Source organism: Podarcis pityusensis (genome assembly GCF_964106645.2).
Source record: "Podarcis pityusensis genome assembly, chromosome: 15".
Lineage (NCBI taxonomy): Eukaryota > Metazoa > Chordata > Lepidosauria > Squamata > Lacertidae > Podarcis > Podarcis pityusensis.
This window is the reverse complement of record NC_138040.1, coordinates 12,746,379-12,774,053: the sequence shown is the minus strand read 5'-3', so window position 1 is coordinate 12,774,053 and position 27,675 is coordinate 12,746,379. Positions and strand designations below refer to the sequence as shown.

Here is a 27,675-nt window from a genome sequence, read left to right as displayed (position 1 = left end):
GTAAGAACTCTTCTTGTTTTTCTGCTTCTTTGCATCCCACCGTGGAAGGGATAGGATTCCCTGAAGCCTTGAGCAGGGAACCAGAGACACCTTTGTGAAATTACAAGTTATTTCAACAAGCAGGTTCCTCAGTTGTGTCTTCAGATTTAAAACAGGTCGCAGTACTCATCTCCTGCTCACATTAAGCCAGGTTGGAGGGTTATAAAAAGAACCCATCCCTGTTTCACAAAGATTACCTCCATCCCTTGTCTTTTTCACGTATCCCCTGGTGTTTAATAAGGGGAAGGGGAAGAGGTGGAGCTACATGACACTTCCCAACATTGAGAACATCCCGTTTCTACATCGCTGATGACAACAAAAAACGAGAATACACAGAAGAACAAGCAGGGAGATGGATACAAAATGGTATCTTCCGTTTTTATTTATAAAAATGCCCAAGATTATCTAACATGGCCTTCAACAACCTGCTGCTCCCCAGTTGTTTTCTACGTCTGATGGCAGTTGTATTCCAAAGCATGAGGAGGGCCCCAGGTTGGTGAAGCCTGGTGAAATATAATTGTTTTCATCTCACTCGGCTTTTTCTGAAGCTGGACCCTCCAAAAAGGCAACAGTGAATAGCCTTCTCTCTATGGATCATCTCAGCATCTTCTAGTCCTTCTCTTCACCATGAGTGATAACGTAAACCAGGTTCTTGTAGTCCAGGTTGCCGGCAGGATCTGGAGGGAATGCGGTGAACGTCTGTTTCATCTGAGAAACAGAAGAAGGAAATAAAGATTGGAAAGGACAGGATGGGAGTTGCATCCCAACTGTCGCAGGTCAGCAATCACACGGTTCAAAGACTGATTGCCTACCCCTGCTCTACCCATTAGTTGGTACCATTGAAGAGAGCCACTGTAATCATGCAGGAGCCATATTTCTCAGAGTGCTGGCTGCAGCTCAAGGTTCCACAAATGGACCACACTTCACTCAGTGCTGATGTGGAACCTTCCATAGGGAGCTGGGGTCAAACAACAACATTGAGAGCTAGTGTGGTGTAGGGTTAAGAGTGTGGACTTGGGAGACCAGGATTTGGCCATGAAGCTCATTGGCTGACCTAGGGCTAGTCACAGTCTCTCAGCTTAACTTACCTGTCAGGATAAAATGGAGAAGGAGGAGAACTATGCATGGGGGAGCACAAGAATTATTGAAAAGCATTGAAAGTACTCAATAAAGAAGATTGGAAAACGTTTATTGAATATATGGGAAATAATTGTGTACAGCTGTAAACGCTGGCAGCATTAAGATAAATTCAACAGTGTAAATAAGTTTTGTTGGATGCAATAATGGAATACTGAACGGTATAGTTTTTGTAAAATATGCAGGGATTTATGATATGTAAAATGAACCATGGAAAGAGAAGAATGGAAGTCATTGATATGCTAAGGATGTAAAATGAGTATCTTAAATTGTAAAACAGAAAACTTAATTGAAATTATGTACAAAAAAGAAAGTACTCAATAAACTGAGGTTATGCCTTCCCTAGCATCAGCCTGCCCCCCAACCAAAGCCTGCTCCCCCTAAAGTCCTGCTCTTGGGGGTATTTTTACTTTTTACCCGTGACTTCTCCAACTTTAGGGAGCAATCTCATAAAAAGAGCTCAACAACTTTGGTGGATTTCCAAAAAAAAGCTGAACAACTTTGTCTGCCCCCCACAAACAAAAATCCATGGCTCCGCCCATGGAACCATGTAGGCCACCTTGAACACCTTGGAGGGAAAAGTGGGATATAAAGGAAATAAATAGAGAAATTGGGAAGGTTAGAAGTTCCCCCTCTAAAGGACCATCAATCTATCCATCCCAGACCAGCTCTTTCCCCCATTTATCTCAAGATAACCAGACTCCCAGGGACTACCCCTGGCAATCTCATGATGCCATCTCAACCATCAAATCCGGAACGAAACAAAAAAATTGGAAATCGTTCTTATCAAATAGAAAAATCTTCACATTTTCAGGAAAAAAAGGAGTGCAGCATGTAAGGAATCTTACCTCCTCTTCAGTAAACCGGTCTGCCTGTGTCATGAGCATTTCCTTCATGCTGTTTGAAATAAAGCAAATCTATTTAAGGGCCACAGAGGAGGCCACAATTGCAATCTTTTGCACTGTGCTCAAACCTAACAGGAGTACATAGCAGTACGAATGCAGTGCTGGCGCCATTATGGCTGAAGGTGTGGAATCATAGAACTGTAGAGTTGGAAGGGATCCTATTCCAGCCTCCTGCAATGCAGGAATCACAGATCCACTATGTCCCATTGTATTCCCCTCTTGCTAGAGAAGCAACGGCACGTGAACAGAGCCAGGTCAGTATGTCTAAGGGTGTAACTGGCGGTGCTTGGAACGGATGGATTCAAGTGAACTAATTTGCTGAATTAATTCGGAAAGCTCTGAGTAACATCTGAAAGTAGTTTCCGCAATGTCTGGGTGAACCGAACAGGAATTAAGTTACTTTTGTGCTGATTTTTTGGAGGCCGCTTTTTAATTCACACACACACACGTTTCATTATATTCATTGTGTTTCAATGCAGTCATCATTTCCCCCCCTATCTGTAAAAGGGATGTTGCTGTTTAAGCTTAGGAATCGTTGGGGGAAATAGACAAAACAACTGTTCCTGTTGTATTACATGTGCCTTTGGATATTTTCTTAGTGTTCTTAAGTACATTTTATCCTTCAGGTGAGCAGCTAGTGAAACTCTGAAGACTGAAAAAAATTGCCATGTGAATGAATTTTGAATTGAACTGTGAGAATTGAACTGGAGCAGAAGTTGTTCCTTTTTGGAGGGGGTGAACTTGCACTGGAACTAATCCTGTTTGGGAAGGGGAGAACTGGAACTGGAACTCATTCTCTTTGAAGGCAGACTTCCCAAGCTCTTATAATCTGTTTTGCCACCAAGAGAAATGGGATGCTGGACAAGACGAGCCACTTTTGGTCTCACTGTTTCCACTGTTTCCATTTTTCCTCCTCTGTGTCCACCTGTCTGTATCTGGCAACTGTCCTTAATCTGTTGACTCCAGTCCATGAAACCTTCTGCCGCAAGACTCTTCTATTGATTTGGTTTCCAAAGAGGCTCCGTCCTCTCTCTCTCTCTCTCTTTCAGAAAGCAACCAATGTCACTTGGCATATTCTGTTCACATGCATCCAGTGTTTTTGGAAAGAATGTGAGGCCAGATTGGGGGCGGCGGGGGTGGCTGAGGTGGTGGTGGCGAAGGAGGAGGATCAAATACAATTTTGAGCTTCAGAAGCACAGCACGGCAGCCTCTGGCACCATTACACATAAGAAGGACTGAGTAAAGAACCCAACAGTTTCCATTATTTATTTTATAGAGAAACAAAGACTCAGATTTTCCTAACTAAGAAGCCGTGAGCTTCCCTGCAGTTGTTGTTTTCCATATTACTTGTTGCTTTGCGGGGAGGGAGGAGACAACAACCCCCAAAATCAGACACATAGAAACAAACTGGGTTTATAAAAACAGCGCCTGCCCTGGGGTCCTGATGGTATCTGTCGCGGCCAGTTTCAGCTCGTTCCAATATTTTCAGTCCCAATATTTGGTTTCCTAGTAAGTCACAGAGAGCTGCGCTTTCTTTTTTTCCAAAAACGAAATGGCATGGAACAAGTTGTGCGTTAATTGAGATAATCTGGCGCACATTGTAGCCTCAAGAAGAGGTCGGTGGGGCTGTGGGCAACATCAGTGATGTCTGGATGAAGATCCAAGAAGGATTTGATCCTTCTGTGGCTCCATCAGATTGTCTCCTGCAGCCTTGGGGAAGAAACAATTGAGACTCACAACTGGATCTTCCTACTCTTTGCACTTAAACAAAAGGAAAGTGGAAGTTCCTTAGGCACCTAATTCTGATCTTTCTAAGCTAGTGGACTCAGCGGCGGAGGAAGCCGATTGGGTGGCTGGGGCGGTGGGCGTGCCTTGCGCCCAGGGGCGGGGCCAGCCAGGGCAGGACGCTCCGTAGGGCCTCCAGGGAGTTTTCCTGCCTCCTCCCCCTCAGCCGCCCTACAGCTGAGGGGGAGGTGGCAGGCGGACTGTTTGGGACAGCGCGGAGCATGCGGGAGCCCAAGCCACTGCGTCACTCCCAGGAGAGACATGTGACTCAGGTGCGCTGCAGGCCCCACGGTGAGTGCCGCCTGGCATTTTGTCACCCCCCTCAGTGGTGACACCCGGGGCGTGCCGCCCCCACCGTGCCCCGCTTCCTCCGCCCCTGAGTGGACTCTCTAATTATGGAGAACAATCCTCTTCATTTTGAAAAAGGGAGGAACAGAAAATTCTCTCTTGGGACAAAGAGTATCTGAAGGCCACTGCAACACAGAATCGAACTGAAAACTGGCCTATTACACCCTTAAGTTCACATGCTAGAAACCCCCTTTGATTGTTGGTTGAAGATTGACAAGTAAGTCGAAAGAGGAGAGGCAACTGAACTCCCAATCCCATATCCTCCAACATTTCTGTGATGAAAATAAGGATGTCCTATTATGACAAACCTAGACACATCTTAAAAAGCAGAGATATCACCTGCCAACAAAGGTCCGTATAGTTAAAGCTATGGTTTTCCCAGTAGTGATGTATGAAAGTGAGAGCTGGACCATAAAGAAGGCTGACTGCCGAAGAATTGATGCTTTTGAATTATGGTGCTGGAGGAGACTCTTGAGAGTCCCATGGACTGCAAGAAGATCAAACCTTTCCATTCTTAAGGAAATCAGCCCTGAATGCTCACTGGAAGGACAGATCCTGAAGCTGAGGCTCCAATACTTTGGCCACCTCATGAGAAGAGAAGACTCCCTGGAAAAGACCCTGATGTTGGGAAAGGTGGAGGGCACAAGGAGAAGGGGACGGCAGAGGACGAGATGGTTGGACAGTGTTCTCGAAGCTACCAACATGAGTTTGACCAAACTGCGGGAGGCAGTGGAAGACAGGAGTGCCTGGCGTGCTCTGGTCCATGGGGTCACGAAGAGTCGGACATGACTAAATGACTAAACAACAACAACAACAACAAAAACAAACAAAAACAAAAACTGTCCCTGCATGTAGAGAACTAGCACATCAGGGAAAGTGTTGAAGGGGCTGAAGCGGCTCTATCCACTACACAATGCTCCCCCTCCTACTTTACCTGCACCCACACAGTTAATGCCACCTCTAGTCTTATCCTGGGAGAGGAGGATCAAGGGCACCCACAATTTCATAATACAAAGTGGAATATAAATGCGTAATTCGTAACTGCAGGGTTTTTCTTGCTGGAAAAGGACACCCACAACACCCCACCAAAAACGGTCCCTGCCCAACCTAGCCAAAGTAACAAGACAATTTCATTAGCTCATCCCCACACAACAGAACATACTGTTTTCTTATTAGACCCAAGGGTAATGTCAATCATTACATAACAAACCATTAAATCAATCCCATGGCTGCATTTGATGCTCAGCCTCATTTCACATAATTCCAGCATTTAGACATTTGACTCTAATAATTTTTTTAGCATGGCTCACACATCCCTTTGAAAGTCTTTCTGCTTTCAAGGCGATGGTTGCTATTCATTAATAGCATTTCCCCATGCGAAGAAGGAAAGACAACAGCAGAACTCTCCCCCCCACACCTCCATTGGCAGTGACTGACCTTTTAATAAGAACCTTCATCTAATTAACATCCTTTTGGGGCATTTCATTTTTTCCACTGCGTGTTTTCACCTCTCACTTGGAAAATCATGACTCATTTGGGAGTTTTGGAACTGATTTTGAATGTGATGGCAAAGATATGTGATATCTATATTGCCTTAAACACCATACTCTTACCACAAAAAGAGATAGATGAGAAAGAGATTGGGCACACCGTCCTTTGTGATGTTGAAGCTCAACATCACAGCCTCCTTCCAAGGTGGGCAAACAAAACAAAAACTGGCATGGCATTTGGAAAAGTTTGGCGATTCAGGTTGCAAAGTTCCCTTGACGTTTATGAGGTTTACTCACAAGCAAGAGAGCACAGCGTTGCGATTATGCTTCCCACAGCTGTCCAATAACAGTCTTGTTGATACGAAACAGCACTCCACAAATTTGCACCAACTTGGACCATGACGGAAATTAGCTATATTTAAAGTGTGGCCAACCACCTTCTCCAAAGTCCACATTTTCAAAGCCCAGAATATCCCATTTCCTTCCCCGCTTGTTTGCGAGGAATGTGCGTATATGAGAGACCTGCACATACGTGACGCCAGAGCCCTCTCCTTCCTTCCATATCCTGTTTGCAGAAGCAATGCTTCGTTTCCTGAGCAACGCAGGAAGTCATTGTGGATCCAACCTCACATCCACAGGTGAGCTCACGGACTAGAACAGAAGGCAGGCACACCCAATTGCATGCCCCTCTAGGAGTGCAGACCATCCAAGTGTCCCTGTTTTCCAGGGGCAGTCCTGGATTTACAGAAGCCGTCCAGTTTCTGATTTGATCCAAGAATGTCCACTTTTCTTTAGAACATCCCTTTTTCTTCAGAGAAGTGTTAGAGGGTATGGAATTTGTTGTTGTTTAGTCGTTTAGTCGTGTCCGACTCTTCGTGACCCCCTGGACCAGAGCACGCCAGGCACTCCTGTCTTCCACTGCCTCCCGCAGTTTGGTCAAACTCATGCTGGTAGCTTCGACAACACTGTCCAACCATCTCGTCCTCTGCCGTCCCCTTCTCCTTTCCCAAAGTCAGGGTCTTTTCCAGGGAGTCTTCTCTTCTCATGAGGTGGCCAAAGTATTGGAGCCTCAGCTTCAGGATCTGTCCTTCCCATGAGCACTCAGGGCTGATTTCCTTCAGAATGGATAGGTTTGATCTTCTTGCAGTCCATGGGACTTTCAAGAGTCTCCTCCAGCACCATAATTCAAAAGCATCAATTCTTCAGCGATCAGCCTTCTTTATGGTCTAGCTCTCACAAAAAGAAGGCTGATCGCCGAAGAATTGATGCTTTTGAATTATGGTGCTGGAGGAGACTCTTGTTTACATGGGGATTAATTTGTGTCTGCAGCGCAGAGTAGCGTGCATGGGAGCAAATAGAGGCTGAAGATGGGTTAAAACTGGCCCAGACCTTTATTGGTGACAGCAAACGGTCTCCCTCAGAAGGTGATGGACTCTCCTTCTTTGGAGGTCTTTAAGCAGAGGTTGGATGGCTATCTGTCATGAATGCTTTAGCTGGGATTTCTGCATTGAAGGGGGTTGGACTAGATGACCGTTGGGGTCCCTTCCAACTCTACCATTCCATGATTTGATGATTCTATGACTGCTCACAGAATCTGGAATTCCACAGGACAGGAATCCAGTCATTGGGCAGTGCAATACAACAGACTGGCAATGAGTCACAAACTTGACAGAAGCGAAATTAACATGGGGAAGAGATTCAAAACGAAGTGAAAACTTACTAATCTGCTTTCACATGACCTTTTCCTTCTCTGTCGAAAACCCTGAAAGCATTCAGAATGATCTCTTCCGGATCTGTGCCTATAAGGGGAACAAGCAGAGATTTATATTTCCAATAATTCTGTGCACACATGTATCTGCTGGTTCACACCACATACGAACATAACTTAATCTGATTTCACTCCACTCAATTACTGGGCACTTGAGGACTGGCAGATGAATGTGTGAACATACTCCAGCGGTGAGCACTGGGCATTGTTGGTAGCCCAGACGACTCATGCAAGCCCAGCAAGTCACATGCTAACAGTAAATAAATGATCTCCATTTTCCAATCATCTGTGTAACTAAAGAGCCAACTTTTACCACTTATCACATTAGGGCTTCCCACAAATATTGTCACATACGTGTGTGCACGCATACATACGCAATCTATCACCCTCATCATACTGCAACCTCCTGTGCTGCTTACAGAAGAAGACCAGACCGTTAATTTCTGCATTATCCTAGAAAATGATCCCTATATCAACATTCACAGTCGCCTATGGAGAACGCGGGTGGTGCTGTGGTCTAAACCACTGAGCCTAGGGCTTGCTGATCAGAAGGTCGGCAGTTCGAATCCCTGCGACGGGGTGAGCTCCCGTTGCACGGTCCCAGCTCCTGCCCACCTAGTAGTTTGAAAGCATGTCAAAGTGCAAGTAGATATACAGGTACCGCTTTGGCGGGAAGGTAAACGGCATTTCTGTGTGCTGCTCTGGTTTCACCAGAAGCGGCTTAGTCATGCTGGCCACATGACCCGGAAGCTGTCTGCGGACAAACGCCGGCTCCCTCAGCCCATAGAGCGAGATGAGCGCCACAACCCCAGAGTTGTCCGTGACTGGACCTAATGGCCAGGGGTACCTTTACCTTTACAGAGAACAGAACTGACACTTAAGCCACCAACAGTCCCATCTCAGTCCTACCAAGAAACTGGGCAACCGAGAGAACAATAGCAACACAGGAGAAGTAGAATATGTAGAATTAGCAAATTTATCTAATAGAATAAGAGATCAGGAAAATGGAGTATTTAAGGACAAGTGGGAAATGTTTGGAGAATAGCTGAAGAATCAGGTTAATCTGGTTAAAACTTTAGCAGGGTTAGTGTAAAGTCAGCAGTGTAAAGTATTATATATATAGGGGGAACGGAGAAATATGAATATATGGGGAAATCACGATATGCAGTCTTAATGGATAAATAAATAGAGCCATGGAAGGGGGAGGGAAGGGAAGTCAATGACTGAAGGTACGGTTATATTCAATGAAATGTGAAACATTGCAATGGAAAATGATAAAGAAAAATTATATATAAAAAAATTAACTGGACAGCCATGTAGGGGCCCAGAATTGGAGAGGTGCCTGCCTCAACTTTATAAATATAAGGTAAACGGTTAAGGACCCCTGGATGGTTAAGTCCAGTCAAAGGTGACTATGGGGTTGTGGTGCTCATCTCGCTTTCAGGCTGAGAGAGTCAGCGTTTGTCCACAGACAACTTTCCAGGTCATATGGTCAGCATGACTAAACTGCTTCTGGTGCAATTCCCACCTGGAAACCAATGTCCCCACTGTGGAAGGCCAGAATTGGCCTCCACAGTCACTTACAGATTCATTGTTAAAACCATGTTTATGGAAGACAGTCTTACTGGTGATCGCCAAAGAAGAAGAATCTACTTGCACTGGCATGCTTTCGAACTGCTAGGTTGGCAGGAGCTGGGACAGAGCAACGGGAGCTCTCCCTGTCGCGGGGATTCGAACCGCCGAACTTTGGCAAGCCCAAGAGGCTCAGTGGTTTAGACCACAGTGCCACCCGCATCCCTTTTATAAATATGCCTTGTGGAGAAAGGTTGCTACTTGCACTGTTGGGGAAGGGACAAACGTACATTCATACCAATTGTCATGCATATTAACAATATACACATTTTTGAAGACTTTTTCTGCTAGGTGCACATTTTTGCAAGCCGTTTCCCCCCATATAATGAATTTTGTGCCTGCTTTCCCTTAACACACACAGTTATGTGAGCATTTTTCCTTGATGTACATATTGCATTGCTGCACACACACACCCCACGTCTATACCCACAGGAATCGACAAGACTTAAGTCGTAGGTAACACGCTCTTTCAGAGAGGGAGGCAGCTGGTAATCCATAGCAGGGCCTTTATAATTGTGGCACCTGAAATGTGGAACCCTTTCCCCCAGGAGCTGAGCCTGATAGTTTTTCAGCACTTAGTGAAGACTTCTTCTCCACCCCCCTCACCCACACATTTTAGAGGCTGAGTCATTGGAAGGTCACTGGGCATGCTCAGTTCACATTGGGGATTATCCCTGAGGGCTCCCCATCCCTCATTACAAGTTTCTGTACTCCTGTGCACTTTGACATTCTCCCCATACTGCTCAAACCTCTCTTGTGTGTGTGTGGATGGTGCCACATTGGCTCAAAGAAGCAACAGCTCTGAACATCAGAAACAGAGACAATGATACAGAGGGAAAGGCTGTAGTTCAGTGGCAGAACACCTGCCTTGCATGCAGAAGGTCACAGGTTCAATGCCCAGCATCTCCAGGTAAGATGCCTAAAGCTCCAGAGATTCTCTGGGGACAATAGGAAGCTGGTCTGATTCAGTATATGGCAGATTCCTGTGTTCTCCCCTTTTAAAAAATGTATTTGTTCTCAAGGATAAAAATAATGAGAGGTGGACAAGTTCAGGTGCTTTAATATAAAGACTGCAAACTGTTGCATGTTTGCAGAATAATTTCCTGATTAGCACTCTAGCAGTTTGGGAAAATACAACAGACTGATTCCTCAGATAAGGTAAAGGTAAAGGGACCCCTGACCGTTAGGTCCAGTCGTGGCCGACTCTGGGGTTGCGGCGCTCATCTCGCTTGATTGGCCGAGGGAGCCGGCGTACAGCTTCCGGGTCATGTGGCCAGCATGGCTAAGCCACTTCTGGCGAACCAGAGCAGCGCACGGAAATGCCATTTACCTTCCTGCCGGAGCGGTACCTATTTATCTACTTGCACTTTGACGTGCTTTCGAACTGCTAGGTTGGCAGGAGCAGGGACCGAGCAACAGGAGCTCACCCCATCATGGGGATTCGAACCACTGACCTTTTGATCGGCAAGTCCTAGGCTCTGTGGTTTAATAGCTTCCTTTTAATTTCGCACAGTACATCCCTTAAGAAACACACTCATGTTTTTGGGTGTTCCTTGTTCTTTGTTATAAAGGGTAAAGGTAACTGGTTCCTTTGCTACTACGCGAAACAAGTATTTATTGCTAAAATACCAGGAAAATATGCCGACCAGTCTCTGCTGGTTGGCATAGACTGGAGGTACAGGCACTGGCAAATGTTGACAGCTTCTCCTATCCTCTGCTAGCATCACAGAATCATAGAATTGTAGAGTTGGAAGGGATTCCAAGAGTCAACTCTCTGCAATACAGGGATCACAACTAAAGAATCCTTGGTAGGTGGTCATCTAACATTTGCTTTAAAAGTTCCAAGGAGGAGAGTCCACCACCTTCCAAGGGAGTCTGTTCCACTGCTGAACAGCTCCTACTGCCAGAACGTTCTTCCTGCTGTTCAGGCGGAATCTCCTTTCTTGTAACTTAAACCATTGGTTTGGCTCCTACGCCCTGGAGCAGCAGAAAACAAGGTTGCTCCATCTTCCATGTGACAGCCCTTCAGGTATTTGAAAATGGCTATCATGTCTTTTCTCTGTCTTCTCTTCCCCAGACTAAACATCCCCAACTCCCTCAACCGTTCTTCATAAGGCTAGATTTCCAGGCTGCCCTCCTTTGCACACCTTCCACTTTGTCAGGTGGACAAAGATCCCGTCATAGCTGTCAACGTTTCCCTTTTTTTAAGGGAAATTCCCTTATTCCGAATAGGATTCCTCACAAGAAAAGGGAAAAGTTGACAGCTATGGATCCCGTGCTTTTAATAAGTGTGGAGTAGAAGGAATCTCACCCCGTCAAGATTAATAAATAACAAGATTAAAGTTTTTTCTAAAAAAAAATTATTAAAAGATGATCCAAAAAGAACTCCCTTAATAATAATAATAATAAAATTCATCTTGTTATTTATTATGACTCTGACAGACCAACATGGCTACCTACCTGAACCCAGCCACTGCCACCTTCTAGGTTTGTGGGGCAGCCCACAGGGAAAGAGAGAGAAAGCTTGGTGGTTGTTGGGGGTTTGGGGGGGGGGGTAGGTTGTAAAAAGAAAGAAGGGAAGATCCATGGCTATGCATCCCCCAGAAATTATATGCCAATAGCAGATACAGTACTATCACGTCTCGTGCACAATTATCTTGGGTTATTTGAAACCCCGCAAATTAATTGCTTGCAAGGCAGAGAGCTTGAAAACTCCTTTGAGCCGGGTTCTCCCGCTGCGGAAAGAGCTTGTTAAGTTCTCAGACTTGCTTATCAGGCTTTGGGAGGCTCTTGTGAGATATTGTGGGGACTCAAACTGTTATGTACTGAGTTGAATAGGATCCAAAATGCAGCAGTCTGATTGGTCCTAGAACAATAGGATCCAAAATGCAGCAGTCTGATTGGTCCTAGAACAATAGGATTCAGAATGCAGCAGTCTGATTGGTCCTAGAACAACGCAGCAGTATGATTGGTCTGCAGGAACCACCCAATCCGGCTCCAGATGGAAGTGAATCCACAACCTGATTGGCCTACAGGAGAATTCTGGAATTAGCCAATCACGTGCAGCCCATTGTGTAAATAATGTATATAAAGCAGATACTTTGAGGGGTCATTCATTCCTCCTCACCACTATGAGCTGAATAAAGAGCATGAAATCCACTCTCGACTCTGAGTATATTTCACAAACGGTCCTCCAAGAGCCCGCAGAAGAGCCTACCAGAGCCTGGTAAGCAACTCTTAAAAGCTCTCTGCCTTGCTTGAAAGCTAAGGATGGCCATACGAGGGTGGTTCGGCTATGCACATTTTTGAAAATCCCTGGAACATAAGCCCAGCACAAGTCACTTTAGAATCATAGAATTGTAGAGTTGAATGGGACCCCAAAGGTCATCCAGTCCAACTCCCTGCAATGCAGGAATCTTTTGCCCAACATGAGGCTAGAATCCATGACCCTAAGATTAAGAGTCTCCTGCTTTACCGACTGAGCTATCCCAGGTCTGTAGACACGATGACACTGTAGGGATTGTAAGTTGCTTTCAACTGTTTTTAATATTGTGTTTTAACATTGTAATGCATCCAAGGACCTTTGAGTGAAGGGCAGGTAATTACTGATGACGATGACAATGATTTATACAATTAGCTGTGCTAGAAATCTGCTAAAGCCATCAAAGCATTGTCAGCGCAGGAGCAAGGGGAGAGAGAGCTGGAACTCTAGGAAGAAGCTGGAAACTTTGGTTAGTGATATATATCCCACTGCCAGATGAGCAGCAAACACACCCACCCTCCCGAAAGCATTCTGTGTTAATGTCAGCCACATGGGCCTCTGCTCCACAAAGAGTTGGAGGAAATGCAATTTGTATACCACGCAGAGATGCCGCGCTGTCCTCAAAGAGACCACTTTGTGCACCAGCTAATCAATAGGGAATGCTTGCCGCAGAATTCCACTTCAAAGCTCAAGAGTCCAGTAGGATTACAGACTACAAACTGCTTCTTTTATTTTTTTTCACCCAAAGACAGTATGGGAGGGAAGACACCACCGCAACACTGATTATTTTTTAAACAAATTTGAGAGATACCAAACTAGCTAGGCAGAGCAAAACAGCAGCAGAGGAAGTGGACTTCTACTGAGTCATACCATTGGTCCATCCTGTTCAGTACAGTACGATCGCGTCTTGCGTGGGGGTTACGTTCCAGGGATGGCGCCTATATGCAAAAGTGTGTGTTGTCCCAAGCGAGCCAGCCACCAGTACAAAGTAAGTGGACTTAACTTTTTATTAGAAAAAAACAGGATCTGCACTGGAGGGTCAGGCCTAAGGAGCACAGCAACTCTTATTTCATAGGTCTTGCCCCCATGAAGCAGTTGCAGAGACTGAAGATCCTCACCTCCAGGGTTTTCCCCAAGCAATCTGAGACCAAGCCTGCATGCCTGTCTTTGCTCTTCTCATTTCATGCCACTTCTTGTCCTGGGAGACCATGGGGGAGGGGAGCTGGTCGCGGAAGGAGAGGGAGACACCCGTGCCTCTTCACTAGCCAGACTCATCTCTCCCTCTTGGCCTCCCTCCTCTCCAGCCTCTGCTTCTGCCTCCGCTTCTGGTCTTCTCTCTGCCACTGATTCTCCCCGCTCACTAAGCCCTGTTACCTCTTCAGCTTCTGACACCACTTCTCCCCAGTCTTCTCCCACTTCTCCCTCTGACCGCTAATTGTCGTCCCACCACCAATTCCCCAGCTCTGAGCCTTCTTCCCTTGGGGGGCTGCCCAGCAGGGGCAGAGGAAGGGGGCAGGGGGGGTGAGTCACCCCGGGTGTCACCACTGAGGGGTGTGTGTGACAAAATGCCTTGGGCACTCACCACAGGGCCCGCAGTGTGCCCAAGCTACAGGTCTCTCCTGGGAGTGACGCAGTGGCTTGGGCACCTGCAGGCTCCGCGCTGCCCCAAATGGTCTGCCCACTGCCTCCCTCTCAGTTGTAGGGTGGCTGAGTGGGAGGAGGCAGCCAGACTCCTCGGAGGCCCTCCGGAGAGTCCTGCCCCGGCTCGCCCCACGGGTGGCTGGCCCTGCCCCTGGGTGCAAGGCATGCGCACCGCCACAGGCGCCCGAACAGCTTGCTCCGCCACTGCTCCCCAGCTGACTCACCATTCCTCTGAATTCAACCAGTCCATGACATTGGCATGTATACCTGAACCATCGCTCCATGAACAAAAAATTGCAGGTTGCAAAACTACACTCCAAGCATACCTCGGATTCATACCAACACCAGCAGCTGCCTTCTCTAGGGTCAGACTTTTTGTCCATCTATCCTGGTGCTCATTACTCTGTTGGTTCAAACAAGTCATTTTTGTTAGAATTCCTGCTCCGTGATTGCAGTAATGGGATTGTTGTCTATCACATGACGGTGTGCGTTTTGACTCCACAGAGTGGGACGTGTCGGAGACAGGATGTTTGTGTTACTGTGTTCCATGAAGTGGGACTATTGTCCTTTGTTCTTTTCTTTCTTTCTTCTTTTTTGCTGTCTAATCCTAGAGAGAGAGAGCCATGTTCAGTGCTCCGTGTGTGTTTATATGTAAATAAAGTAGATTAGCCAAAATGCTGAGTTGCTGAGGTCTTTCACGCGAACTGCGAAGACTCTGTGGATCCCTAAGTGTGCCGATGTCCGTTGGCATCGGTCGCTGTGATGTTTGGGCTGAAGAAAGCTTTTGAAGCTCCCGAATGATCGACCAGGAGGGAGAGAACATGCCAGTTGGGCATGTGACTCTACCAGGGTCCTACTTGAGTGTAGGACGAGCTCCTGACAATTTTTCCATGTTACCTGCTATCGGGTCCTTCTGACTGGAGGGCCAAGGAATGAACCTAGGACCTCTACATATGCAACATGTGCTCTGCCATTGAGCCAGGGTCCCTCCACACCAGTTAAACTGCCATGGGTCCACCCCATGCAGAGGATTCTGGGAACTGATTGTAAATAGAGATTCGCGCATACCATTTGACCACTGGTTTCCGCTTACCTTTGAGCTTCTCACCAAACATAGTAAGGAAGACGGTGAAGTTAATGGCCCCTGGAGCTTCCTTGATCATTTCTTCTAACTCTTCATTCTTGACATTCATGCGACCTATGATAGAAGAGTGTTCTTGTCACACTAAATGGAAATGGTGGCATTCAGCCATGAAGAATTATATAGCTGTAGGTGTGTGACATCACCCAGAGATCTGCACATGCACCTGAACGAATGATACGCAAACCACCGGTCCAAAATCTCTAACCTAATATTTTCTTTTCTTCAAAGTTGAATAGAGCTTGCAGCAAAGTGTAAAAACCTTAAGAGAATGAAATCACTGCTCATATTTTGAACCCAGGGACACGGTGGAAAACTCAAGAATTGTCGGGACAAGAAGAAGGCCACAGGATATAGAATGACTCCAAATTACAAAGGTTACGGGTGAAGGGAAAATCAGTTTATTGGCAGATGTTATTGCCTTCTAACTAATGATCCCAGAAGTGGCAGCACCTGAGGTTTTGGCAGAAATTTATTGGTTTGGTGGAGTGGCAGGCTTGAAAAAATAAATAAACTGGAATTAGAAATAATGTTAAACCTTTGGTGCAAAATTGCAGACCCGGGTTGGCTGGGTTTACCATATGGTGAAATAAACTTGGGAGTGTTTATTCAACACTTCATACACAAATGGCAGCATCTCATTTTCTGTGTCGTCTCTGATTGGCTAGTATAAACCAACTAACACAAGAAGGTTCAGTCTTCCATCTTGATTCAAAACGGTATCCAATTCGATCCAAACATAGATGAAAACCTGCTCCTCAATCTCAGGAATGATCGTGAATAATAATAATAATAATAATAATAATAATTTTATTTCATTTATATCCCGCCCTCCCCAGTCAGAACCAGGCTCAGGGTGGCTAACATCAAAATATATAATACATTAAGACATAAAATTCAGCAATCGGCTGAAATACAGCTTAAAATAGGATTAAAATCAAAATAATGTGGTGACCAATATCCTAAGAGACATCCAAACGCACAGCAAACAAACAACTTTCCAAAATACATATTAGATGCCAGTACACCAAAAAGTTTGTGCTTTTTACCCAATGCAGCAAAGGTGTCTCTCAAGTCAGCCTTGTCAATGAAGCCATCTCGGTTCTGATCCATGATTGTGAAGGCCTATTGTAAAATACAAAGAGTGAGAGATTAGGGGTGGGGGATATTGCTGATAACCGTGTTGAATCCAACAAGGCGGAAAACCCTCTGTATCCTTCCGCATTTCGTAAACGGCTAACTGGGGTCCATTAATTTCAACACCTGTGCAGTGAATAAAACTTCAATGGGTTCAACACTTTGCGTATGCTTTCAAAACTAAAATACACATTTTATATGCACTTTGCTACGTTTTTTTGAGCCAAGAACAATATGACGAAATTTGGAGAAGTGTCTGGAGGCGGTTGGAGGATGGATGGTGGCTAATAGATTGAGGCTGAATCCTGACAAGACAGAAGCACTGTTATTGGGGGACAGGAGGCGGGCTGGTGTGGAGGACTCCCTGGTCCTGAATGGGGTAACTGTGCCCCTGAAGGACCAGGTGCGCAGCCTGGGAGTCATTCTGGACTCACAGCTGTCCATGGAGGCGTTGGTTAATTCTATGTCCAGGGCAGCTGTCTACCAACTCCACCTGGTACGCAGGCTGAGACCCTATCTGCCCGCGGACTGTCCCGCCAGAGTGGTGCATGCTTTGGTTATCTCTTGCTGGGATTACTGCAATGCGCTCTATGTGGGGCTACCTTTGAAGGTGACCCGGAAACTACAACTAATCCAGAATGCGGCAGCTAGGCTGGTGGCTGGGAGTGGCCACCGGGACCACATAACACCGGTCTTGAAAGATCTACATTGGCTCCCAGTACGTTTCCGAGAACAATTCAAAGTGTTGGTGCCGACCTTTAAAGCCCTAAACGGCCTCTGTTCTGTATACATGAAGGAGCATCTTCACCCCCATCATTCTGCCCGAACACTGAGGACCAGCCCTGAGGGCCTTCTGGCGGTTCCCTCCCTGCGAGAAGCCAAGTTACAGGGAACCAGGCAGAGGGCCTTCTCGGTAGTGGCACCCACGCTGTGGAAAGCCCTCCCATCAGATGTCAAAGAGAAAAACAACTGCCAGACTTTTAGAAGACATCTGAAGGCAGCCCTGTTTAGGGAAGCTTTTAATTTTTAACAGACCATTGTATTTTAATATTTTGTTGGAAGCCACCCAGAGTGGAGAGTGGCTGGGGAAACCTAGCCAGATGGGCGGGGTATGTATGTATGTATGTATGTATGTATGTATGTATAAATAAATAAGGCTAACTTCATTGTGGTCCATGTATTAGTTGAGCAAGTGCAAATCAGGTTGCTTTGCTTAAGAACACAGACCAAACAAAATCCTCACACATCCCAAGGTCAAGTGTTTTGCACAGCCTTAGGTAGAACTTACCTCTTTAAATTCTTGGATCTGGCTTTGATCAAACATAGAGAATACATTGGAACCACCTCCTTCCTTCTTGTGTCTGGCCATTTTGGGTGCCTGCAAATTAATAATAATAATAATAATAATAATAATAATAATAAATTTTATTTATATCCCGCCCTCCCCAGCCGAAGCCGGGCTCAGGGCGGCTAACAACACTAAAATAGTGCAACATTAAGAATTAAGAATGAGATGATGATGATGATGATGATTTATTGAATTTATATACCGCCCTATACCCAAGAGTCTCAGGGTGGTTCACAGAATAAAATGAAGTTATAAAACCACAAAATACCTAATAAAAACAACAACCCAATAGCCCCCCACCAAGAAAACTCCACCACATTTTAAAAGGCTATAGGATGTAAATCAGATCAAGCAAAGGCCTGGTTAAAAAGGAACGTTATTGCCTGGCACTTAAAGGTGTATAATAAAGGCGCCAGGTGAATTTCCCCAAGGAGAGCATTCCACAGATGGGGAGCCACTGCAGAGAAGGCCCCGTTCTCGTGTTGCCACCCTCCGGACCTCTTGAGGAGGAGGCACACAAACGAGGGCTCAGAAGATGATCTCAGGGTCCGGGTAGGTTCATATGGAAAGAGGCAGTCTTTGAGGTATTGCGGTCCTGAGAATAATCCTGGGAGGGGGACTATACCCAGGCACCCAGGCAGAGTGTGACTCTGGCCCTGATGAGAATTCAGACTGAAATGTATTCCACTTCAAATTGGAGTCCAGCAGCATTACAGACTACAATCCGCCCCAGTGATTTCCCTTTCCCTGGACCAGGCCCCCCAGCAAGGGTAGACCAGCAAAAAATATTGACACAGAATATAAAATGAATTGTTGTTGTTTAGTCGTTTAGTCATGTCCGACTCTTCGTGACCCCAGGGACCAGAGCACGCCAGGCACTCCTGTCTTCCACTGCTTCCCGCAGTTTAGTCAAACTCATGCTGGTAGCTTCGAGAACACTGTCCAACCATCTCGTCCTCTGTTGTCCCCTTCTCCTTGTGTCCTCCATCTTTCCCAACATCAGGGTCTTTTCCAGGGAGTCTTCTCTTCTCATGAGGTGGCCAAAGTATTGGAGCCTCAGCTTCAGGATCTGTCCTTCCAGTGAGCACTCAGGGCTGATTTCCTTCAGAATGGAGATGTTTGATCGTCTGCAGTCCATGGGACTCTCAAAAGTCTCCTCCAGCACCATAATTCAAAAGCATCAATTCTTCGGCGATCAGCCTTCTTTATGGTCCAGCTCTCACTTCCATACATCACTACTGGGAAAGCCATAGCTTTTACTATCCGGACCTTTGTTGGCAAGGTGATGTCTCTATTTTTATTTTTTTTTAAATAATATTTATTACTTTTCCAACAATTTAAACACTACAAAAAAAGAAATAAACAATACAATACAATACAAAAACAATACCTAACACTAACACATTAAACTAACAAAACAAAACAAAAACAGTTTAAAACACATCAAACAGTTTCAATATCTTATCTTTCATTCACTTATTTCAATGACCTCCTCACACCTCCCTTTTTGTATTCCACTTCTATTAATTGTTTCAGCAATTCCTTTCCATCTTCCTCTGCTTTCTATCCTTTAATTATCTTAACACATTCTAACCTTATTTTTCCCTTTAATACTCTATTAGTCTATTTATACTTAATTCCTTATAACATTTCTACTAAAGCCATATAACTTCATTCCAACATTTTCCTAACATTCATTAATTTTACAGTATTTCTGTAAATAGTCTTTAAACTTTTTCCAGTCTTCTTCCACCGACTCTTCTCCCTGGTCTCAGATTCTGCCAGTCATTTCCGCCAATTCCATATAGTCCATCAACTTCATCTGCCATTCTTCCCGGGTGGGTAAATCTTGTGTCTTCCAATACTTCGCGATGAGTATTCTTGCTGCTGTTGTTGCATACATAAAAAAAATTCTATCCTTCTTTGACACCAATTGGCCAACCATGCCCAGGAGAAAGGCCTCTGGTTTCTTCAGAAAGGTATATTTGAGTACCTTTTCCATTTCGTTATAGATCATCTCCCAGAATGTCTTAATCCTTGGGCATGTCCACCAAAGGTGAAAGAATGTACCTTCAGTCTCATTACATTTCCAACATTTATTGTCAGGCAAATGATAAATTTTTGCAAGCTTGACTGGTGTCATGTACCACCTATGAATCATTTTCATTAAATTTTCTCTTAGGGCATTACATGCCGTAAATTTCATACCTGTGGTCCAAAACTGATGTCTCTACTTTTTAAGATGCTGTCTACGTTTGTCATTGCTTTCCTCCCAAGAAGCAGGCGTCTTTTAATTTTGTGGCTGCTGTCACCATCTGCAGTGATCATGGAGCCCAAGAAAGTAAAATCTCTCACTGCCTCCATTTCTTCCCTTTCTATTTGCCAGGAGGTGATGAGCCCAGTGGCCATGATCTTCGTTGAAAATGAATACATGATCTCATTTTTACGTTAATAATAGAAATGATAATATTTGTACTTGTTGAGATATTAAGACCTTAATGACAAATATCAATAAGGTAAGCACCCACACAATCATAGCTGGACTAAACGTACACATTAAACTTGTATATGTAATGCAACACAATTTGTATCACGCAACAACTTTGTTGCATTCACATGGCGTTCACTTACGACAACATACAAAACCCACGAATGTTTTTGCACATAAGATCTCCCAGTTTGCTCTGAACGCAGAGACTTTGTATGCGATGAGGAAGTGCTCCTTAAAAAGAGGAGGAGTTTTGTGTGGATAGCGTCATTATATAGTTTAGACACTAGGTGGCGAGAGACCTAATCAGGGTGCCAGTTTAAATGTAATATTGGGAGGGCCCAGGTAAGCCCTGACTATTGATGATGAGACACGGCTCACGCACACCATTTGAATAGCAATGCCCATCAAATTTGGGGACACCCAGTCCCCTCAAATATTTTTGGGGGCGCGCAAAGGGACCTCAGCCCCCAGGAGCCAACTCCATCTAATTATAACAGGTGGAAAGGAGTCAGGAGTTTCTTGTTGCTGTTCTTATCAAAGTTCTTATCAAAACCCTTTTTCTGTTTCCTTTCCTCGGTTATCTGTCAGGGGGTTCAAAGGAGTTGTAACTGGGACCACAGTAAAAAGGGGGGCAAGGCTGGAGCTAGAGTGGGGTAGGCCCCTTCTTCCCCCCTCTTTTTCTGCCACTCTTTCACACACCCCCCCCCCCAAAAGTTACAAATGTCATAATAACGGACCTGGATTTTTGAGGATTCTGTATTGCTGTCATTTTTAAATTCAAGAAAAACAAAGAGTTAAAAAAAAACCACACTTTAAAATAAATACTTGAAAATAAATGAAACAGTGTGCAAAGATAAAACCAGAGGCTGATGCGAAGATGCATTATCTTTGTCAAGGATTTTCTCTGCAATAATTCTTTGCATTTCTCCTGGCTGCCGGGCTTAGAGAAGGGGAGAAATGAGAGCAATGGACTGACGCAGTTGAGCAGACTGTGTGAATCACCCTTGCCATCCAGGGACTGAGACAGGACGGAGACTGTGTGTGTGTCAGCAGAGAGGGGGCTAAACAAAACTAAGACCAGAACCAGAGGCAGTGTGGAGCAGTGGTTAGAGCACTGGGCTGGGACCTAGGAAACCGGGGTTCAAATCTTCACTTGGCCATGAAGCTTACCAGTCACTGCCCCTCGGTCTGACCCACCTCACAGGGTCGTTGTGGGAATTAAATGAGGAGGGGGAGACCCATGTACACCACCTTGAACTTCTTGGAGGAAAAGGTGGCATATAAATGCCATAAACAAACAAACTTGCAGACAGCCAATGAAGCTGCATGTTGGAAGTTTCAGGGTGGGGGGGGGGGAATAAAGGACTTCTTCATGCAGTGCATAAACTATGGAACTCCCTGCCACAGGAGGCAGGGATGGACACAAACTTGGATGGCTTTATAAAAAGAGGGGGGGCTGGAGAAATTCATGGAGGAAGTGTCTGTCAGTGGCAGCATGGTGGAAGGCAGCAAAGCTTCTGAACAGCAGTGGCTGGAAACCTCAGGAGGGGAGAGGGCTCTTGTGTTCGAATCCTGCCTCTGGGCTTCCCATCGGGGCATCTGGTTGGCCACTGTGAGAACAGGACGCTGGACTAGATGGGACCCTGGTCTCGTAGAAAGAGCTGGAAGTCCCCTGGAGAGTCCTGCCGTCATCTCTGTTTCCCTCCCCCGGGATTCCATTTGGATCCGGTGTGCTGCGATCTTTTGATCCTCTCCTTTTATGGACGGCATTCCATACCTCTGATCATTTTTTTTTTTATTCCTCCTTTTCCAGTTCTAGCTATAATTAGATGATAAATCTAATCCAGGCTTATGCCTCAGTTCACGGTGTCACGGCAGAGATGCCGGCGAGGTGACGTTTAGGGGGATCCAAGAATGGAAAAGAGAGTTTTGTGTTCCGAGTTAAGAAAGAAAGAAAGAAAGAAAGAAAGAAAGAGGGACAGTGGGAGGAAAGGGGAATTATTTGCATGCACAGTGGGGGGGGGGGAGGAATGTCTTCAATTTCAGGCAGCAAGCAACTGCCTGCCAGGATAGAAGCTTGGAAAGTGGTGGGGATTATTTAGCCATGATTCCTGCATTGCGGGGGGTGGGGGTGGACTAGATGGCCCCTGGGGATCCCTTCCAACTCTACAATTCTATCATGCTATGGCATATAAATTTCGTGAAATAAACAAGGAAGTTCATTATCTACCCTGGAGGAAAGTGGACCACAAGAGCCCATGGCAACAACACTCCCCCATCAGACCAAAGCTTTGGCATACTCTTCCCCACGGAGGCCAAACGAATGCCCACAAGCAAGGCTTAAATCTGATGGGATCCCCTAGTTATCTGTGCCCAGCACCTGGCATCCAGAGATAGACTTCCTCTGAACAAGGAAGTTCCATTTAGCCATCCTGTCCGATAGGCATCAATTGACCCAACCTCCCGATCCTCTTTGAATAAGAACATGCCCGACTGATGGGTCACACAAACATACCCTTCAAGTGTCCCTATTTTCCTGGGACATTCAGGGAATTGCAGAAGCCATCCTGGCTTCTGGTTTCATCTGGGAGTGTCCCGTTTCCCCCTTCCAACACTGCCGCTGAGCACGGGAGGAAGAGGAGGAGAAGCCGGTCCTTGCGCTTATCGGTGGAACCCTCCTGAAGCTGAACACTTGCGCACGGGGGTGACATTTCCCCTCCGGAGCGGAGGTGTGGATGTGCGCTCTTGCTCACACTGAGAGCCAGTGTGGTGTAGTGGTTAAGAGCGGTGGACTCGTAATCTGGTGAACCGGGTTCGCGTCTCCGCTCCTCCACATGCAGCTGCTGGGTGACCTTGGGCCAGTCACACTTCTTTGAAGACTCTCAGCCCCACTCACCTCACAGAGTGTTTGTTGTGGGGGAGGAGGGGAAAGGAGATTGTGAGCCGCTTTGAGGCTCCTTAGGGTAGTGATAAAGTGGGATATCAAATCCAAACTCCTCCTCCTCCTCTTCTTCTTCTTCCTGGCTTCTCTCTGCTGCCGCCAAAGCTGCCACCACTGTCATGGTGGCGTGAGGTGTGGCGTAGGCAGAGGAAGCGAGCAAGGAGGAAAGGGAGTGAGCATCTGCCAGGGAGAAGTTGTGGCAGGGGAGGCAGCCAACTAACTCAGGGGCAGGGGAGGCAGTCAGCTGAATTACGTGGCAGCGCAGCACCAAAAGACACACCCCCCGATTTCCAGCTGAAAAATGTTGCAGAGGTTTACAAAAGGTTTTCCTAGGCCTGCATTCAGGTCATTCGGGAAAGCAGGGTTGGAAGGCAGTAGCCTTCTCCCAGGGAATAGGGAAATATCTTCCCCTATGAGGAAGGGTTATAACATTTCCCCCACAGGGTTGCCATATTTCAAAAAATGAAAATCCGGACACAAAAAATATTTTTTGGCAAAATTGTTGAGCTTTTCCTGAGGTGGGGGGGGGGGTTCTGCCCAGATAATATTTCTGACAAACAATCCCAGATATGTCTGGGAAATCCTGGATGTATGGCAGCCCAGTTATATTTTATTAAATTTTCAAAACAATCCCATACGTACTCCAATACATAATGATTTTTTCCTTTGGTTTTGTCCACTTCCCACCCCATTTTCCATGGTGTTTTTTTATTTCTCCCCCTTGCTGCACCCTATCTTCTCTCACCACAACGACAATACAATGCTTTCTCGTTCCTCCTGTTCCTCATGGTTCAAATCCAGCTCCTGAATTCATCATACTATAGTATTTCTTTAAATAATCCGAAAAAGACTTCCATTCATGGAAGGGTTATAACATTAGAGGCTTTTTAGTATGGGGGGAAAGACGAGGAAGGGGGGGAGGAAATCTATAAAATTATGCATGGAGGCGGGGGGGGGGGGGAGGAACTGAAGTTTTTCTCTCTCTTTCATAGCACCACAACCCAATGGGGTCATCCAAGGAAGCTGATTAGCAGGAGAGGGAGAAAAGGCAGACGGAAGATTTGTAGGGTCTGAGGAGAAACTAGCGCATGAAAGTGGACAGGGAGGAAGTTTGTCTCCTCCTCACAAGACTTGAACTTGGAGATCCTCCAAGCAAAGTGGATGATTCAGGACAGAGAACAGGGAGGCAGCTGCCTCTGCAATGAACTCGCTGAGGAACCGGCTACCAAAAGATGAACTCCACGTTCACCCATTTAAAGTACTACGATAACCGCTGTAAACCGCTGTAAAGCCCTAAACGGCCTCGGGCCAGTATACCTGAAGGAGCGTCTCCACCTCCATCGTTCTGCCAGGACCCTGAGGTCCAGCGCCGAGGGCCTTCTGGCGGTTCCCTCGCTGCGAGAAGCCAAGTTACAGGGAACCAGGCAGAGGGCCTTCTTGGTAGTGGCGCCCGCCCTGTGGAACGCCCTCCCACCAGATGTCAAAGGGGAAAATACCGTATTTTTCGCTCTGTAAGACGCACCAGACCACAAGGCGCACCTAGTTTTTGGAGGAAGAAAACAAGAAAAAAAAATTCTGAATCTCAGAAGCCAGAACAGCAAGAGGGATCGCTGCGCAGTGAAAGCAGCCATCCCTCTTGCTGATCTGGCTTCTGGGATAGCTGCGCAGCCTGCATTCACTCCATAAGACGCACACATATTTCCCCTTACTTTTTAGGGGGGGGGGAGTGAGTCTTATAGAACAAAAAATACGGTAACTACCAAACTTTTAGAAGACATCTGAAGGCAGTCCTGTTTAGGGAAGCTTTTAATGTTTAACAGGTTATTGTATTTTAGTGTTTTGTTGGAAGCCGCCCAAAGTGGCTGGGGAAACCCAGCCAGATGGATGGGGTATAAATAATAAATTATTATTATTATTATTATTATTATTATTATTATTATTAAACAGTCATGGCTTCCCCCAGCGGATCCTGGGAACTGCAGTTCATTGAGGGTGCTAGAGTTGTTAAGAGACCCTTGTTTCCCTCACAGTTACAGTTTCCACGTGAAGAAGGATTGCTTGTTAAACCACAAAGGGAACTGTTTCTAAATTTGCACAAATTACATACTTCAGAACGAAGTGGTAGAGGCCATGAGGCGACGTGTTGGGCTAGGGCCCGTTCAGCCATGAAGCTCGCTGGGTGATCTTGGGGCCAGCCCTTATCTCCCAAACTAACCTACCTCACAGGGATGTTGTGAGGAGAAAGTGAGGAGAGGGGAAGGACTGAATAGCTGCTATTCTAGGATTCCCCTTCCCCAGCCCTCGAGATTCAGGGCCGCCACAGTTCCCCGCCTTGCAGCGATTATTGTCTTACTTCTGACAACAGAGGTTTGTCTCCCAGTAATCGTTTGAAAGTAGCATTACAGAAAGAGCTGAAACTTTACGATGCTATAAAACCCCAGTAATATTTATAAATCCTTTTAAGACATCGTAAAGTGTGAGAGGTGGGGAGGGGGAAGTGGGGGGTGGGGGTGAGGGGCGGAAAGCCTCCCTGCAGAGCTCATTTGGCATAATTACATGTACATTTCTCTCTGATTAATAAAGAATGATCGTTTCCTTATGTATAGACGTCCTCGGGTTGCTTTCATTAAGAATATTACCATCATTACTTGGGATAGGAATGGATTTCCCCCCTACCCTTTTTGCCATTTTGAACATGTTTGATGCTTCCCTGAGACTCTGTGTGCTTCAGAAAGTATTTTTTAAAGCACAAATTTATCATTATTATTATTATTATTAATCCCTCTTTCCATTTTAAAAAATGAACAAAAAGCTGCTTACAATGCAAAATAACCACAAAGATAAGAAGGGGAGCAGGCCTTCACAGGACCTGGAGACATAGCTGTCATCTTTTCCCTTTTCTTGCGAAGAATCCTATTCGGAATAAGGGAATTTCCCTTAAAAAAAGGAAAATGTTGACAGCTATGCTTGGAGAGAATCATAGAACTGTAGAGTTGGAAGGAACCCCAAGGGTCATCCAGCCCACCCCCCATGCAGAAAATGCAGCTAAAGAACCCCAGGCAGATGGTCATCCATCCTCTGCTTAAAAGCATCCAGTGAAGGGTAGAAGGCTCCCCAAACTTCCACTTCTCAAAACATCTCTTCTCCTGTGAAAGAGCCTCCCATTTTTTTCTCCCTCCAGAATTTTGGTGGGTTAACCCTTGAACGTATCTTACCATAGAGAGGTGACCATCTTGCAAAGCACTCAGAAGGCTCCCCCCAGTTTTTTATTAAATATTAATCCAGCACCCTGCAGCCTCCCTAGCTGCCCGCACTTATTTATCTTGTTTACTGAAAAGCAGTTGCAGACGGCTTAGCATTTTAGATGATCTGTAAGCCTGTTTTCTGTTAATCTCCCTGATCTGAAAAATCCCCATGGGAGAAGTTACTTCCTAATATCTTCCCCTGAGCATTATTTTCAGGGGAAAGGCTATGGCTCAGTGATAGAGCATTTCCCTTAGGTCCCAAGTACAATCCTCGGTATCTCCAGACAGGGCTGGAAGAGAACCCTGCCTGAAACCCTGGAGAGCAGCTACCATTCAGTGTAGACAATACTGGGCTACATGGACCAATGCTCTGACTCAGTATAAGGTAGTTCCATATGTTCCTTATTGAAGCTGGGGTGGCTGCCTTCTGAGCACCTGAGACTGACACCGTCACGGATTTCTTCTTAAGGGAAATCTTTCCTTATAGCTAACCCCCATCCCCACCCCTTTCAGAACTGATTGTTTTAAAACTGACCCACTTCACTTAAAAAAAAAGAATGACTGTCAGGCACAGAGCAGCCAGCCTCCCCACCTTCCAATAGAAAAGCCAGCTGAAGATATCCATGAGGCTTTCAGGAAACCTGGGCACCCAAGGAGGCTGCAGAGCACAGGCTGCCAGAACGATGATTTGCAGCATGAAATAAAAGCCTCCCCTGGCCACCTGGAAAGCAATGAAACCCCTGCCCCCCTCCCACCTCCAAGAACATCACCAAAATGTTCTTTTCCCTTTGATAATTTTTAAATGCAATTTTTTTGTTTCTTAGTAATTGAAGGAGAATGGTTAAAAAACACAAAACAGAATAAATTTTTGGCCACAGCACCAAGGAGGAAAGGAAGAAGGAAGGAACTGATTGCGAAAAGAAGACATGGGTTGCGCAAGATTAAATATAAGGATGAATTTGCTTAGCCTCCTAGGGAAGGGAAGGAGGGAGGAAGGAACCTACCATATTGGAGTTCTTTAGCGCTGCTATCAATCCACCAGCCAAACGACACAATGACTATTGTCCCTCTATATATAGCAGCATTTGGGAGTAAAAATATGCTCAGCCCAAGTTTAGACAATAGATCTGAGACTGGAGAAGGGCAGCAACCAGACCACACTGCCATTCCAGACATTTCGTCCCAACTGGTAGCCTTGCTTCCATAGAATTAACACCTGGCAGATAACTCTTTCCGGAGAGCAGTGACAAGAGCAGTTGCAAAAGTGAAATTCCACATGGGCAAGATCTTCGGGAGAGAAAAGGATGGGGAGGGGTGTTTTCGTGTACAACACTGATCCTCTAGTGGATCAGAACTTGGTTAAGA

The 27,675-nt window shown here is 45.8% G+C and overlaps 1 protein-coding gene across 1 annotated transcript; it reads right to left on the bottom strand.

Annotated features, from left to right (window-relative positions):
• Positions 1–398: 398 nt before the first annotated feature.
• On the bottom strand, positions 399–27,438 carry MYL10 (myosin light chain 10). The gene is made up of 7 exons (XM_080983290.1): positions 27,315–27,438; positions 17,574–17,663; positions 16,198–16,273; positions 15,101–15,205; positions 7,425–7,503; positions 2,025–2,073; positions 399–747 (listed from the first exon to the last, which is right to left on the bottom strand). Exons 1-7 carry the CDS (start codon positions 27,315–27,317, stop codon positions 649–651), a joined length of 501 nt encoding a protein of 166 aa, XP_080839416.1. The 5' UTR covers positions 27,318–27,438; the 3' UTR covers positions 399–648.
• Between the last annotated feature and the right edge of the window lie 237 nt (positions 27,439–27,675).

Bases quoted from the DNA above. Each gene is read 5' to 3' on its own strand.
- MYL10 (XM_080983290.1), bottom strand. The intron at 16,274-17,573 runs GTAAGTTCTACC...ATTTTACAATAG, and splicing joins AGATCCAAGAATTTAAAGAG to GCCTTCACAATCATGGATCA. The intron at 15,206-16,197 runs GTAAAAAGCACA...CTTCTATCATAG, and splicing joins AGACACCTTTGCTGCATTGG to GTCGCATGAATGTCAAGAAT.